At 40.3% G+C, this 17,643-nt stretch overlaps 1 protein-coding gene across 1 annotated transcript in view; it reads right to left on the bottom strand.

The window, feature by feature from the left end:
• RFX4 (regulatory factor X, 4 (influences HLA class II expression)) overlaps nt 1-15,820 on the bottom strand; it is a gene marked incomplete at its 5' end in the record, with an annotated part of 74,005 nt that extends 58,185 nt beyond the window's left edge. Inside the window, 3 exons of the mRNA XM_010149564.1 lie at nt 1,179-1,302; nt 7,524-7,584; nt 15,734-15,820. Coding sequence (XP_010147866.1) covers nt 1,179-1,302; nt 7,524-7,584; nt 15,734-15,820 — 272 coding nt within the window. The remainder of the gene's footprint in view (nt 1-1,178; nt 1,303-7,523; nt 7,585-15,733) is intronic.
• Nucleotides 15,821-17,643: the final 1,823 nt, after the last annotated feature.

Raw genomic sequence — 17,643 nt, 5'->3', positions numbered from 1 at the left:
AGACATAACAAACATAGTAACATTGCAAAATGGTACGTTCTACTTGCTTTGCTAAGCTGCCTACATAAAGATGCACTATAGAAAATGATACCTCATGAAATACATTCTTCTCCTTCACCTACTCTTTACACAGGCACTTACCCTAGGAACATTTTCCTTCTTTGAATAGCCAGCACTTCTACAAAATAAATGTTGCAAACACTAGAACAGAACAGCTTTCAGGACAATCTGCTTCAGATTCATGCTTGCAAGCATTTCAAAAACAGTGGCAAACTCTACCTCTTGGGTTTTTTCACAGCCTACACGTTTTATAAGTCTGTGACACATTCTAGAGTAAAATTTCAGTTTTAAATAAAAAACTAAAAGTATAAAAATATCATCCTTTTTCACTGGAAGGAAAACATCACCTGACCAGCAAATCCAAAACAAGAACTTTATGTAACATCCTAGCCATTAATGTTAGCTAGTGATGTACAGCAGAAAAGCTTTACTGCTCACATCTGGGCAACGCACAGCTGCATCTGTGCTAAGAGCGCGTCTCCGCTGTCAGCCTGGAGTTAACCACGGTGGCTCTTATTAGAGCTGGACTGGAAAGTGGGTGCACAAGGAATCACAGTGCAAAGATAACTTGGCAGCCTGTACCTGCAGTGCCACACAAATGCTATTAGATGCTTTCTGGACTTTCACATCTGGAAGCATTGTACTCCAATATGTGAATGGCCAGTGTGGGCTGATATCATTAATTCAGGGATCTCCGTACCATGCTTACAAGAATGGCATAGCCAGGGTCCAGAATTCAATGATATTTTACCCTTCTGTCTTTAAAAAATATTTGTTAAAGCAATGCAGGTTACAACGCAGATGTGTTAACACTGGCTTGTATTCAACTTCCAAGCTGTCAATACCGTATACTGTGTCACTGTCAGCTAGGCTGGGGACTGAAGTCATAAAAAAATCTAGTGTATTGAGGCTCAGTCATGATTAGAAATTATTCCAACTGTCAAAACACTTAAAATCTTATCCTCTGTCAATAAATTGAATACAAAAGAGATTCCGTTCACACACCTCTCTCTCTAATGATATCTCTATCTCTAAATTATGATTTCAGTCTTTTCAATAACGCAAATTCACCTGAACCAGGTGAGAGCTCAAGACATCATACTGCTGTTTATACTCACCTTCCCAAAGCTGGCGGCATTAACAGGTTGCGTGTCATTTTTCTCACAGAAGTCCAAGTAATGCATGTAGAGAGCACTCCGAGGAATGCAAACACCTTCCGCAATCTCATAGTTCTCCTCCAGCCTTAAAAAGCAAATATCAAACAGGGAGAACTGCAAGTGTGTTGGATGTCCTGTATGGTAAACAGTATGCAAAGCTGCATCATTAAGACCAAATGGTCTGGCTTCTGCTTGTCTACTAAATTTTCTCTGCTTTTTTCCTAAGTGCTTCCAGTTCACTTCCATAGCACCTACTTGCTTCATTTGGTTCATATTTGCTATCAAAAATATAGGCTGTGAGTGCTCAGGCAAACAGAAATTAGCACAAAGTGGTACTGGGTTTTGACCATGCTCCAAAATGCTATTTTTAGGAAAAGATATACTCTAAAAGCATCCTGCTGTAAACAAATATACCCACAACTACGAAGCAACAAACATTCCCTGAGTGGAAGCATTCTCTCATTCTTTACAGGACAGGCCACCTTCTGTTCATGACACCCTTCTCACCTCTGTCCAGCTGCAAAATTCCTTACCTTGAGGAAGCAGATGTGGCTAAAGCAGGTTATTTGCAAATACTCGACAATGTGCATGAAATCATACCTGTATAATGGTTTTGCTTATGGACAGAGTGGAAAAAAAAAAAAAAGAAAAAAAAACCCAAACACCCCAACCAAAAAAAAACCCCACCAAAAAAACCCAAAAACAACCCACCCCAAAAAAACCCAAAAAGTCCATAGTCTGAACATGATGTTGAATAAAATACTGAAATAACAACCTTGTCGAAACTGTTATTATTCATTTACACGTGCAAACACACAAGTATAAAATTTTAGATTATGTATTGTTCAAATATATGAATAGGCATATGCTTCATCTTTAAAATCCGAAAATGGGCTTATTATAAATGTATAGATTAGAAGAAATATTTCTTTGAAATGGCAATGTTATGATTGCTGATCCAACAACAACATTCAATAGGTATTTACATACACACTTAACTTTAAACCTTAATTAATCTTGTCACCACGGTATCGCTCAGCTGTGTATATAGTTACATGTGTGCTTGTCTGCCTTGCTGGCTAGGACAAGGTGGTAGGTGCAACTTCCTCTTAAAAATACTAAAAAATAAACACATGTTCTCAAAATCTCCAATTTTACAGTAAACAGTCCCCCATCATTTGATAGCTGTAGATCACCTTCCAAATATCTAGTTTCTCTCCTTCATTGCCTTTTTCAGGACCGACCTACCTACCTCCCATTTCAGTTATCGTGATCATTTGTGACTGGAAACTATTTTAATAAGATATCCGGCTAGATGAATGGAATCAGTTTGTATGGGCAACATCTATTCTTCCTTGGTTTCCACAGAAATATCATCACGGCATCTTTCCTCAAATTCATAGCGCTTTAACAAAACCTCCTTTCAAACCTGGAGAGTTCGTTTGTATACTATAGCTGCTAATTGGGATGTCAGCTTCCGTGACCAAGACAGGACAGAAAGAAAAGCAGTTAATTATTTCTGTTCATATCTGATGAATTTTTCTCTTTTTCTCCTCTCTTTCAGAGAGAGTCATTAGTCTGACACTGAACAATGCTCCATTATACCTGAACTTTTTTTTTAATGATCAAAAACCCCATCTTGCTCCACTTCTTTTATTTTCCTGTCTTTTATTTAACAACTTTATCATATTTTGAATTCAGCTTCATTCTACAGTATTATAGAAAGATAATGAACTCAATCTTATACCTAACAAATCATTATCAGAAATAATATATATATAACATTTTAAATGTCCTAATAAAGCCAGTAGTTCACAATGAGACCTTTTGTACCACTACAGCGTAGCAATAAAACCCCTAATCCTTCCAGAGGAATGACAATTTTATCTGTCCCTATTACTGTTTCCCTCTTTATACTTATATACTTCCAGATTAAATGAGATTATTCTATAGCAGAGGCAGGTCTGTAGTGTTGTTACAGACTTGATTTTAGTTACAGGCAACAGAACAACTGTGATGATACCATTGGTAATCACATTAAGGATTCTAGAACAGATTCATTTTGGTACATTATAATGTTTGCGAAGCTACTAATCTGGAGACAATCCATTACCTAACAGTGCTTTACCTTTCTCTTTATTTCTTTTTATGAACATTACAAAAAAGGGAATGGTTTTGTTGACTTTAGCTTCATGATACTGTTGTTATTCGGAGCACCTACACTGTAAACCACCAGACTGCATGGAATTAGTGTGTCCATGATTTGAATAATTCTGTGTTTGGAGAAGTAGACACAGACAGCAAATTGAGGTAGAATAAAGTTTCAAACTTACAGTTCAATCAAACAGTTCACTAATGAAATAACCATAAAATTTTAGAGTTAAGCAAGCAGTGTGCCCAGGTAGCCAAGGCAGCCAATGGCATCCTGGCTGGTATCAGGATCATCCTGGCTGGTGTGACCAGCAGGACTAAGGCAGGGATTGTGTCCCTGTACTGGGCACTGGTGAGGCTGCACCTCAAATCCTGGGTTCAGTTCTGGGCCCCTCACTACAAGACAGACATTGAGGTGCTGGAGCGTGTCCAGAGAAGGGCAATGGAGCTGGGGAAGGGTCTGGAGCACAAGTCCTGTGAGGAGCGGCTGAGGGAGCTGGGGGTGTTTACCCTGGAGAAGAGGAGGCTGAGGGGAGACCTTATTGCTCTCTACAACTGCCTGAAAGGAGGATGCAGAGAGGTGGGGGGTTGGTCTCTTCTCCCAAGTGACAGGACAAGAGGAAATGGCCTCAAGTTGCACCAGGGGAGGTTTAGATCGGATATTAGGAAAAATTTCTGCACTGAAAGGGCTGTCAGGCATTGGAACGGGCATTGGAACGGGTATTGGAACGGGTGCCCAGGGAGGTGGTCGGGTCACCATTCCTGGAGGTATTTAAGAGAGGTGCAGATGTGGTGCTTAGGGACATGGTGTGGTGGTGGACTTGGCAGTGCTGGGTTAACGGTGGACTTGATAATCTCAAAGGTCTTTTCCAACCTAAATGGTTCTATGATTCTATAAGCTACAGCCGTACAGAAAACAATGAACAGAGGAACATGGGCTAAGCACAGAATGCTAGGTATTGGTATATTCATATCGTAACAGCTAAATTGAAGCTTGCGTAGTTTGCCCAATTACGATGCATTTGGCAGTAGTGCTACATTTACCAGGCCTTTCACTTCATTTTGTGTCATGAACAAAACACCAAAAACATCATTCCTATTTCCAGGAAGAGGATATTTAGCCAAGCCGACAAACATCCAGACATGCTTTTGGCATCTTCAGCTACTTCCTCCCCTTCCTCTTTTGCACCATTCAATGTACTTTGCCTTTGGAGAGGTGTCAGTATTAAGGATAGATCCCCATGGGAGGGAATTATGTTCATCATTCTTTTCAGCAAGGTGCTAGACAAGAAATAACTAATAAAGGTGATGGCAATATGAACTACGTGACAAAATTTAGGTATTTCCCTTATGTCTTCCTTCCCTTTCCTCCTCTTCCCTTGCTACTGAGGTGTCCTGTTTCTGTTCTCCGACACGCGCTTGCCTTCATTAGCTGTAAATGACAGTAGCATCTAACAGTAAAAACATGACCAGCTTTACCTTGGCAGACACCAACCAGACACTGCAGACAGTCGAGGTGCTTCCATTTGCCAGAACAAGGCAAGTTTAGTACTTTACCCTGAAATCTGGTCAATAATTTCAGCACTTCCGTCACTTGAATGTGGCCCAGAGATTCCAGTAGGAATGTAGGACACATGCTTACCCAGGGTTTATTCAGATAAATTCAGTCTTTTGTCTTTCCTCACTGTGCAAAAACTTGGTCTGAGGCCTAAGCAGGCAAAACTGTCAAACATGCAAAGTTAGATTTAACGGAAGCACTCACAGCAGCATTGGTACAGAGTGGTATCTGACCACAATAGCTTACTGACCCATGCGTTACTAGTACAATAACTTGACACTAATGTGTCTGTTTTCCAGAATAGTGGGAACTCGACATCTTCACAGAAAGCAAACTTACTATTTTAGCAATCTAACCATAACATTTGAGCTTGTCATTGTATCTAGTGTATCAAACCCACCATCAGAGCTTCTCCAGGAAATACCAATTCAAAGCTGCAGCACGTAGGCTGAAAAACCTATGTGGGAAACCTCCAGAAAATTGTTCCATGGTACAGATACTAAGCTGGGAAACTTTTCCTTAGTGGTCTATTAATGAGCAGATCGTGTCATTCAGTTTGACACCAGCTAAAGAAATTAAACTTGAAAACTTTTCTGCTTTCTTCTCCCTCTTGAATTTTTTGGGTGGAAAATGGAATGGAGGAAGTTGCAGCTGCTGCAGAAGACTCAAAGGGAGAATGTCTGACCTACCTAAACATGTAAGAAACAGAACACAACAGACAGGTAGTAAGCCAGTGCACCAGCAAGGGGGAATGAAAGATGATGTAAGCAGCCTTTTCAGAATCAAAATTCTAGGATTCTATTGCAAACACTGCTGAATGAGCATTAGCGTGCAGATTGCATTCCAGCCGGGCTCAATTTCCCAGGAGTTTAGGGATTTACTGACCTTTATGAGTGAGGAAGCTTGAAAGTATTTGGCAAAAGATTGTTTACAGTATTTGCGTGTTTTCTGTTGGGAAGAGTATCGTTGGCATGTTCTAATTAACTCTGACTTCTTGGCTACTATGTTATTTGCTCCTGTGGAAAAGACTTCTAACTGAATCTACAGCAAAATAAACATTGCTCTGAATTTGGGAGTGGTAAACCCTCCCTGTGATTTTATTTTAGCTAGATAGTTCTTTGTTATCCTGCTCGAACTGTGTTGAAGTTGTTGGGGTGAATAACAGAAAATAGTAAAATACATCTATGACAATTCGTTTTTGTTTTAACAATTTTATGTCTCTATTCACTCTATTCACTTTTCTTGAATCTCTGAAAAACTGCACTTTGGTAATACAAATAGGTACAAATCAAAAATATTTATGGTTTTTTTTCCTTTATTTATATTTGCACATTTCAGTATTTGCACTGGAAATGTCTGCAAGTTTCTTCAAGGCAGAACACTGAATACTTGGAGAAACTTATTCTAAATCAACCCACAGGTTTTGTTTTTGGTTGTTTGGGTTTTTTTTTTAAATCTAAAATTGAACCAATGAACATTAAAGAGCAAATACAAATGAAATAACCTATAAACCTCTTTATGTATATTTCACAGAATCACAGAATTTCACAGGCAGAAAAAGAGTAAAATACACCAAATTAATTACTCTTGCTCTTTGTTCAGTTAGATCTCTCATGAGACTTAAAAAAGCAGAAAAATAATTTTGCTAACATTTTGCTAAAAAGGCAATCTTTTTTCCCCCAATATTTTATCTTTTTATTCTCAAAACTATGAGAAGTACTTCGAGATTAAGCAAAGGCCTTTCCTTAAAAGGCTTAAAACAAGGTAAGGAATACGGGTTTTCAGAGAAGCATGCTCCAAGGCTTCTTTGTAACCAAGCTCTGTTCTGCCAGCTACAAGGAACCTCCTGAAACATGCTTGATCACTTACAACATTAAGAAAGCTAAACCAGAATTAAAAACCTAAATTAAGAGAAAAGTCAACAGAAGTCTAAGAGATAACCTATAGAAAGGGATGTCAGAAGTATAGGCAATGTAACAGAATACACAGCCATAAACGCTGCTGTAAATCACAGTGAACAGCACTTGTTCATTTTTCATAGCACAGGAGACTGACTCTCAAACTTTCTTCTCCCCATCCCCTCTTTCTCTCTTCCTAATCACCCTTCCTTTTCCCCCATCACTAAATTTGCAAGGGATTTTTAGCAAATAAGTCAAACCTTAAACTCTTTTGTTGTTTTCTATGTTAAATTACCAAGACCTCATTTCAGTACGACAGTCAGTTAAGGTGGGCTACTCCATACACTGAAGCAAACATGATTCTTGGAAAAAAATCACAGTACTAGTCTTCTTTTTGTGAGAAATATAACAAAGCTGACAAACCACAAATCACCACCTGGCAAGGTGTCAAACAAATATGCCACATAGATCTTGTAAACTGTATCAAAGGTTTCTTATGTTCAAACAAAACCCGTAAGAGTAAGACATTTGTTAAGAAATGCTGTGCAGGATACTAAAGAGCAGCTTAAACACATACAGTGAAAGTATCTTTAGAACTGAATAAGATGTCCAGGACCTCTATTCACTTCAGCTAGAAAAAGGATAAGAAAACACATTTGCAGGTTTAGTTGATTTTATTTTTTTAAAAAGGCATCTTACCATTGCAGTGTAGCTGGAGTCGAGTGTGGTTTTGATGCTCTATTATTTTCTTTTTCCTCATCTGTTACGAAAAAAAAAAATACTATGTAATTTCAGTGGGAAACTCTCAGGCATTTGTGAACTGAATTATCTGATAAAAAATGTTCAGGTCTCAAATCTTTCCCAAAATTTATTGTTAAACTGTGAAAATGTAAATAATGATGCTCCCTAAGCTAGCGTCTGTAGACACTGCTTAAGGCAATAAAGCTTGCAAACATCACTGCCAAGCAAGAGTAGAGTGGTGCACAGAAATAATGACATTGGAAAGGATAAGTTTATAGGAAGAAAAAAAAAAGACCCAAACAAACACTTGACTCTTAGACCTTTAGCAGGATGTCAGAACATTAAAAAGACTTTCACCTGCCTTAAGGGAACAGTTGCCTCACTCTAGTTTTGTATTACATGAGGAATTGAACCTAATGGGGTTCATCCCCTGTTGTGATCCTGACATATGATATATAGTAGATGCTTACAAATTTACAAGGATTATAAAGTGGTTTTAATTTCAATTTTTCTTGTTCAGAATTAATATAATTTATTCCTTTTCAGATATTTTTTCTGATATTATTCCTCATTAAATGTTTCCAAGGTAACTCTCTGATATGTTGACTTTCCAAAAATTTGAATAAAAGATTAGTTTTGTTTCCATTCTCTCTTTCTTTATTAGTTTAAATTACAGGATTTTTTGTGGTTCACATTATTCTTTGGAAAAATTTAAAAGTCTAGAATAATCCCTATTACATTGTGATTTGTGAAGCATATAAAAATTTCCAAGGGAAAGCTGGAAGTGAAGCACAATCAGCATCTCCAAGAAGGGTATTTTTTGGGAAACACTGTTGTATCAAAAACAGTTTTGTATTTTAACAGCTTTGTCCCTGATGAAAGCATTATGTGTAAAAGGCTTCGATACCTAAACAACGAGGTAAGCCACTGTGCCTGTACACCATGCTGTACGTTTCATTTCTTCGTAAATCAACTTTCAAAAGTTATTTAAGTGAGCCTTTAGGATGCTGAATCCTAAGGGAACTGGGCTATCTCCTCTGAACATCAGGCCCCATTGGGAGGGCCTTTTGTGCAGCCCCAAGAACCAGTACACACAAATCAAACCCCACCTTGGAAAATGCTGCCTTCAGCCCTTGCACCACAGTATTTCTTGAATTACATATAGGGCAAGTTGTATTAACCAAACATCCTTCAGCCTGCAAGGATGGTTCCCTGAACATCAGGAAAATCCAGATTTACAGTTGCAGGCAGACACTGGGAGCAGGGCAGCCCTTCTTCTGCATCTGCATGACAATAGGCCTCTAATTATTGGGCTGCACACTCCTTCCCTGCCTTTCAGGGGCCCGCTTTTATTCAGCACATAGGACCAACATACACATTTCCAATCACTTTTAAATTGTGGTTTTCATTTGTTTTTCCTAAACAAACGGTCGGCATGTAACAAACCTTCAGCACACAGGGCTTGAATGCCAAGCAGCCGTGGCTGCCACCAGCTGCTGAGGCCCAACAACAACCCCCGGCAGGACAAATGTCTTCTCTGAGGTGGGAGGCAGAGCCGTGCAGCACAGATTTAAACTACTGCATGGATAACATAGTCAGGGCCATCCTCTCTTCCAACACTGACTCTTCTTCCCTTCTTACCCATAACTGAGGGCACAGACACCCTAGGAAGAGCATGTCTGGATTGAGCCTTGAGGAGAGGCCTGGGGACGAGAGGGCAGCCATGTCTGCCCTGGTCTGCTTTGGGAAGAGCCTTCTGGGTTGAGTTCCACGGTTTTCCCCGTGACAGGGAATGAGGGACTCTGGCTTGGAGATGCAAGAACACCTGCTGGGGGAGCAAGTGAGCTCTGGTGTGGAAGGTCCATGGGTGCCATTGGAGGGGCAAGAGGCAGGTGGACTGATGAGCTCGGTCCAGCCCTGCACCCAGCCACTGCAGAGGAAAAATAGGCAGCGGGGCTGGGAGGGACACGCAGGATTTATAGCTGCTCCCCAGGCTTGGGACACAGAGACTGAGACTGCTGTAGTTTCTTTCACCCACGGGCGGTGCTGGCTTGCCCTGCCAAGGCCCTGCGTGTGCCCGGCAGCTGGCAGCCTCCCAGCCATTCCTGAGGTAAAACGAAAGGGAGATAGTTAGGAACGTTCATCCCAGCAAGGTGTTGCAGGGGGTGAGTGCTGGCTGGGGGGGAGGAAGGTGCTCCCCTGCTTTAAAAAGGAAAATTACAGCTGGCAGTCATGTGGGGTGCACAGCCCTCAACAGCTGGGACCCCTAACGCAGGGCACTGAGGAGCCTTTCTGTTGACCCCAGAGATTCTGGCCTTTGCTGTTGTGGGGAGAGGTACAGCCACCAAAGCTGCTGCCTTTAGGGATCAGCAGCATGTGGGAGCCCAATCCTCCTCCTGTGCCCCACCATCTTCCTGTCCAAATTAAGGTTGCTGCTTCCCAGGTGAAAGCCATCCCTTTTCTTAATCAGTATTTCCAATGCCGGTGTCAAAGCCTGCCATCCAGCAGTTTAAGTTCAGTTGGTTTCGATCTTGCTGGAAATCGCTGGGGGGATGCAAACTGGAAAGGCTGAAAGCCACTGATCTAAATAACCCCTCGTTTAGCTTAAGTGTGGAAATCCTAAACCTCTGCCAGTGAAACCAAGTGGTACTACTCCCTCCTCCCCAGAATAAAACATCTTATTATATTTCTTGATTTAAGGGGCTAAAATTCAAAGGTCTTATTACCTGGATTTCACCTCAGCTAAGTAGACTTAATTTTCCCCTGGATACATGGCAGTCTATCAGACATCAAGTCAATATCTAAATTATACAATAGTAGAGTCCCTACATCCCTTCCATCCCTTCCCCAGTTGTTTTTCACTTACACTAAGAGTGAGGACCTGTTTGCAGGTGCTTTACCTAACCCACTGTCAGCCACACTACAAGCCAGACTACTGCAGCCACTCCCAAGTAAGGGTTTGTTTTAACAACAAAAACTAAAGATAAGAACATAAACTGCAATTTAAATCTCCCTCCTAAGGTATGTCTGCTTCCTGGAGATCCTTTTTCAAGACTCTTCAACACTCTCCAACTGACTAACCCTTAAAAACAAGAAGGAAAATTATAGACTTTGAACTTATTCAAAAAATAAATCTTTAAGCACCATTTTCCATCAAAAATATTACCCACTGAACAATTGGATTTTCAAGAAAACAAATTTTTCACAGTTAGCACTTATGTCCCCCCAAAATCAAGTCTCTGTACAAGAAAAGAGAACTTTTGTTTGTTTGTTTTCTGCCAATTGACTAGCAGTCAGCCAAAATGTTTCTCATTTTCATGAGGTGTTGGCTAAAATATTTATTTTCAGAAAACTTTCACTTATTTATTACACAGATGGAAAGAACTGCACATGTTGCAAGAATGAAGGGGACCTAGAAATACAAACTTGCAGTATTACATAAACAAGCTCTTTATTCTACCTTGAGTTTAACAATATAATCTCATCAGACAATTAATTGACTAGCAAAAAATAAAGATATTCCTTATATTTTACTTAGTAGCAAGGCACTTGATGCCTTCCCTATAGAACAAGGAATGTTTTGTGTAACACTCGATTCAGGTTTGATCCCAGATCCGTTTGTACATCATGAAAGCAGTAAGGAATGCTGTTTTCACTTACTTTTTGGCCTGTCATTTTATGAGGTGCACAGCACCTCAAAGAGCAACTGATTTGCTAGGAGCAGATCTAAAGTGTTCACTCCACTGCCAATAGAAAGGCTATCAGCATTCCAACGAAAGGTATCTTCGAGGTGCCTGGTTAGGTAGGAAACCTGGTACTCATCCCAAGTTGAAAGCAAATAATAGATTGGGGAGTTGCAAGTAAATGTCTCAGCATGGAAGAGGGATTCAAAGATATTCAAAACAGGGATCATCAGTGTACTAGAAAAATAATATTTCTTGGCTCTCAGAGATAACAATTTTTTTCTTCCCAAATTCCATGGAAGTTTCTTTGCTAACAGCTCTGTCTTTCTCTTTTCAAAATACCCTTTCAAAGCCACCAGAATAGAGTTCTGTTTGTACCCTGTGCATATGTTTGTGGCTTTCTCTGGACTCCCAGTAGCATCCTCTAACTCCTGCTGTCTGGTTTTAAGTCCAGCTCAAGGGGTTTCTTGCTTCTTGGAGCAAAACAGAGAGACAATAGCAGCAATGCTCAGCAGTTGTTTAAGGATGCTGTCTCAAACACAGTAAGTGGAACAACCCAAAGTGAAGACCCTGCATTAGTACAACTTCTTCCAGAATGTGGATGTTTGTCATAACTAAAGTGGAGTTAAAGCTCTGCTTTCCACTGTGGAGATAACAGAAGAGTCTTGTACTTCTCAGTGCTGCCTGAGCATGTCTCTAAAACACTAAGGAGCTAATATGTTATTAATACCTTTGTATGGATAAAATCCTTCCCTTAGGTCACACCTTTCAGAAGAATAACTTCTTCCTCTGACGATGCAGGGAAGAGCCTGCTCTTCTTTTGCAGGGAAGAGCCCCTGTAGTCCAGGTTCTGACTGTTCTCAAGAGTGATTTGCCCTTAGCTAAATTTAAGTGATAGTAAGAATTTACTTACATGTAGCCATAAATAAGATTCGGGCTCATTAGCACGTATTCCATGCTTTTAAAATAGTGGGAATTTTTAAACCGCCTGAGAAACATGGGAGCATAGTTCTAATTGAGTAGGCATGACTGAAAAAGAAATAATTTTCCCCAAGGAGTATTTCAATGAAATCAAGTAGCTGAGTTTTAAACATTTTTTTCCAATGGAAGAATAAGAGGTTTAGGTAAAAAAAAAGAAAAAAAAAAACAAACCACCACACACAAACACCACCACAAAACACCACACCACACTATTGGATAAATCTTCCATTTCAGCTGGTTTGAACATGGATTTTGAACACTGCTTTTGAAGTGCAAAAAGTAGTCTGAATCTTTCCCTTTCTCTCATAAGAGCTGTCTACACAGTCACATTTCTAAATATCAAAAAAATTTGGACAAGCAACCTTTCCTCTTCCTCAGGTAACATCATGACTCCTCCCTCAGGGAACTGAAGTTGAAGCTTTCCTAACGCTTGAATTGTATTCTGTGACACCTATTTCAGTTTGAAGATCTGGCTCAATGAACAGTACACAAAAAAATGTGAGGTTTGGGGTTATTTTTAATTACTGGACATGAGGTTGTACCATTCCCTTTCCTCTAGATCATAGAATCATAGATCTTTTGACTAAGATGTAGAGAGTAGAAGTGGTGGAAGGAAAAGTGTTTAAAACACTGAAAAGAAATAAAATTTACCTAGAATTTTTATATTAGAGTGTTAAAGCTGTGTTGGGGGAGAGGTCATAAAGGGTTCCAAGAGGGTAAGAAGCACCCCAAGCAGCACTGAGACAATGGGAATCCACAGCTCTGAGCCATTGCTTCCCTTCATAATGTAGTGCAAGTTCAGGAGGCCTGGAGGTGTCTGGGTGAGAAGAGGAGTTTGCAAAGAACCCCTGTGGCCTGTGCCCTGAAGTATGATTCTAGTGCATGCCCCAACCATTGAAAAGAAGATCAGCAAAACTATTACCCTTGTCCTAAAGCCCTGTGAGCTCTAAAAACATCCAGGAAACAGTCACAAGAGCAAGCAGAAAACTGAGTAAGAACATTATCAGTTCACAGTGCAAATTCTTAGTCTTCACTAGATGCAAGCCAAAAAAAAAACCCAGCACCAAAGCTACATTTTCCCTGGTAGAGCCCAGCCAGCACCTACGTAATGTACTCAGAGACCAAAAACTAAGTAACCAAGAGAAAGATAGATGATGCCTTCTTTTCGCTGCAGATGAAAACCAGAGCTCCACTGACAACAGCAATTTGACCGTTGTTTTGAAGGATTCAAATAGGGTTTCATAGGTTTTCACAAAACGTTTTGCCTCCTGCTGTTCGCAAGAGGGAGGCTGAACACAACGTGACACAATGGTTTGGAAATTCCCCGGTTGGTGTGTGGGGACTGTTAGAGAAGTGTTAGAAAGAACTCAAGGTCTGGAAAGGCACACATAATACAATGATTTCTAGGGCAAAACTTCTAGTTTGTTCTGGATTACAAAGATTACTGGTCTTCTTGCTGCTGGGTAAGTGGCTTATTTTTCCTTCCTAGTCCTTCCTGTTCACCCTCTCACACCCAAAAGGATGACTTTTCAGGTGGATTAATTGCCTTATCTGCACTGCAGAATGCTGGTATCAGTGCAAATGAAGCATCTGGAAGAACTGGCTGCTAAGAAGGAAGATAGATGAAATCAACTCTTGCTCTCATTTGGGTTTCCATTATATACTGTGACATTATATAATGTCTTCTGCACAGAATGTGGGATAAATGGATTGATATGTTTGTTTTATGAGTTCTAAGTTTGCTGCCTCTCATTACCATCTCTTGCCCCTAATTCCAGCACCAGAAAGCAGAACAAGCAACCACCCTATCTTCCCAAAGCCATTGTCTGAAACACCTGCCCTTGCTAACCCACACAGGTCCACTCCCTGCTGTCCCAGAGCACATGGGAGTTTCCTTATGCTCACATTTAAACTGAAAGCACATATAGCAAACCACCCTGCAACCTATTTAGGGTTATAGATCTAGGACAAAACATAGAAGGAGACATAATTATGACATTATAATTTTTTAAAAAACAGATCTAGTGGTGCTAAATAATTCCCTTGACAATACTGTCTTGAACTGCGAGTCCAAGGAAAAGCTCACTAAAGTCAATAGGGTTGATTCCTGAATTCTGACTCTATTAAGAATCTGAAGTCACATCTTCATTACAGATTCTTTCCATCACTTTCTCAGTAACATCCGAGTAAAATTAATCTTGTAAGTCTCACAGGTTCTTGTAAAAAGCAAATAAACAAGCAGATGATTTTTGGTTTTTACTACAGTTCTATGTTTAAAGATAAACTAATTTCTATTTCCTTAATTTATAAAAATCAGAAACACATCCAAGTTTTATTGTCCATCTTTAAGGATTCTTATCCTCTGTTCTTATCTTGGGAGCCACGAATAAATATCATTTCTAACACCTCCTTTCTCCTTCATAAGACATACTGCCTCAAAAGAGATCCCTGGACAAATAAGCGTAGGGCCCAAATGGAGCAAATTCCGTGATCCACTGAAACACTGCACTGCAAGACATGTAATTATACTGTGACATCAAAATTGTCATCAAAGTAGTTTTCTTCAAATGCAAAAAATGTAAGGGGGAAATGCAGCAATTAAGAAGTGATTAAAAATACATTTTCTAAACTAATGTGCTTGAATATTACAAAAATTACAAAAGTATTACAAAAATCTAAATTAAAGACTTCAGTCTGCATTAGTATCTTGTAAAAAACTGACGTGTGAAGCACAGAGGAAAACTAATGTGAAGAATATTTTGCTTCAAGCAAATTAAATAGAAGAGAAAGTACATAAACAAGGAAAACTTAATGGTGAACTTAAATGAATCTTACAGTTTCAAAAAGATACATTTATGTTATCTGAAGGTATTTTGAGGTCTTAAATTACATGCTGCTGTTAAAAATCAAGATCTGAATTACTATAACTAGAAGAGATAAGAAAGAAAGCTATTTTTAAGTCAGCTAGATTTAGAATTGTTTCCTCTCTATGACTAAAAAGTTAAATTTAAAGATTTAAGATGTGATTTTTTCAATCTGATGATTGTTTAATTCTTAAAATATTTTTAGATGTACGATTTGATATAGTAGTATTGAAAAACAGCACAGTTTTTCCTGTATTTCAACTGCATGGTGTTCACCAGTGAAAAGCAAAACAGAGGGTTTTACTCATGAGCTACTACTAACAGCACATTTTAGAGGTCATTCAAATTTTATTCAGTGACACAGAAATACTTTTGGTTGCTTTAACTAACAGATAGTATTACTTCCTTTTAAATAATGCAAACCAGCAAATATTCCAGGGGAAAAAAAGAAAAAACAAAACAAAAAACCCACAACCACAAACCCAAGAAAACCCACATCAAAAAACCCGTACTACTGGATGTCAAGTGAGTTGACTTTTCAGACTACTAAAAATACCACCAAGCTGTACCCCCATATAGGGCAAGAAGTTTGCATGTGAGCACGTTCACACTCATTTTAAATGAATGACAAGTTACTTACTTTCATCGTTAGAAACATTCCCCAGAGAGGTGTGACTGGAATAACGTTTGTTTTCACTTTCACTGAGACATCGTTCGATCCAGCTCTCTGCAAAAGAATAAAGATGCTCTTTTTTGTGTGTTTTTCTTTGCATAAAAAAAAAAGTTTCCAATGCATAAAACCAAATAAAGCACCGGTTTGCAACAGATGGTGTTCTGTAGCATTTCTGTTCAAACATGCTCTTCTGAGGTTACTTAGCAAGAAAACTCTTTCTTGCTTTCAAACTTTGCTGTTGCTTTTTAGTTTCCTTTTTTGTTTGTTTTTAATCGAGAGAGAGGCTGAAACGCTTCCATGTACATAACAAAGCTCCTCAGGATACTCTCTCCCCTCCCCATCACATGATAAAATGATAAATATAATCATTTCACATTCACGTGGGCAACAAACACATAAATTGCGTTAATTTCTAAATCTCAGTCTGGCAAAGACATGTACTCGAGTATTTTGACTGGTTTTGAAAGACGACTTCACGTGTGTAAAATCCTGGGAATTTTTCTTACAGCGGGGCTCACGCTGAGCTCTCTGAAGTCCAGTCCTACAATCCCCATTCACTTTGGTGGGGTCCCAGCCCACCGAGATCTCTCCCACGCCTGTACGAGCGCAGCGCAGCCAGTCAGCAGCCACAGAGCTACTCAAACCTTTGTCACCCCACGGCGGGCACAAAACCACTCCTGTCCTCCCTTTTTCTCACTTCCAGTTCATTCCCGCCAGTCAGATGATGTACAGCATTACACTGACGTGACTCTGCAGTTCCCCTTCCTGGAAGCTGTAACATACATCCCCTCGTCACCTTAGAGGATGCACCAGGTTTAGCAGAACTTACGGTCACAGGTCTTCAAGGCAAAAGTTGCACCTTCCTATGTGTTTCTTTGGACAAAGTATGAAATACCAACTTGCCTAGAGTCCCTGGTTATTGCTACAATAAACCAACCTCCCTCATAAGGTTATTTTGCAAGGGCAGGCACGTGGGTAGAAATGAACTTGTGCGAGCAGAGCTCCCTGCAGTCCAAGCAAGAAAAAGAAGGGATAGTGGGAAAGCTGCAAGGAAACCCCACAAGTTATGGCAGGAAACCACCCCACTGAGCGAAGAGATGCCCAAGAAGCGAGGGGAAACAGACTTTGCTGTCAGCAGACTGCCAGAGCCAGAACACCTTCAAAGACAAGGAAATGGCTGCAGATTCCTCTCTGTAAGCCACCCTCCAGACGCATAGGGCTACCTGCACAGCGCAGGCAGCAGCCTGCCAGCCAGAGCACATCTGACAGCACAGCACAGGCTTGGGGGGGAAGCAGAAGCCGGCCGTCTTGGGAAAGCTGCCCATCAGGTTTATAGAAGGTAAAAGTTGGCATGACTTCATTTCGGTACTAGGTGCCAATAAATAAATATATGAATAGTCATGGCCAAACGCATCCTGCAGGAAAAATGCTTTTTAAACCCAGGCAGCTGGACAAACTTGTATATATTCCTCCGTACACACACTCTCCACTGCCACACAAACAAACGGGCAATGGCATCTGCGTAGGACTTCAGAAAGGGTGTGCTGAGCGCCCTTCGGAGTCGATTTCCAGGCCCTGCCACGAGACTCCGGGCACTGTTGCTTTGTACACTTTTGATTTTCAGGCAGCATAAGAGAGGTGGTGGCAGCTCCAGACCTTTCCCTTCCCTCTGCCTGTTTGTCCACGTATTTACAGTGGGAACACGCTGCGGTGCTGCCTTCATCAGTACCAGCTCATGCCTGCGTGCGTCTTCCTCATCACCAAAACCGCCTGGTGCCCAAGGAGCCTCACAGCCACGCTGCCTCTTCCCTATTGCCCGCTCCTTCGAGGTACTTCTCTGAAAATCAGCAAAAAATAACTCGTGTGGCCAAAAGGCC

Source organism: Eurypyga helias, unplaced genomic scaffold, assembly GCF_000690775.1.
Source record: "Eurypyga helias isolate BGI_N326 unplaced genomic scaffold, ASM69077v1 scaffold43623, whole genome shotgun sequence".
In the NCBI taxonomy this organism is placed as follows: Eukaryota; Metazoa; Chordata; class Aves; order Eurypygiformes; family Eurypygidae; genus Eurypyga; species Eurypyga helias.
This window is presented reverse-complemented; position numbering and strand designations above follow the sequence as displayed.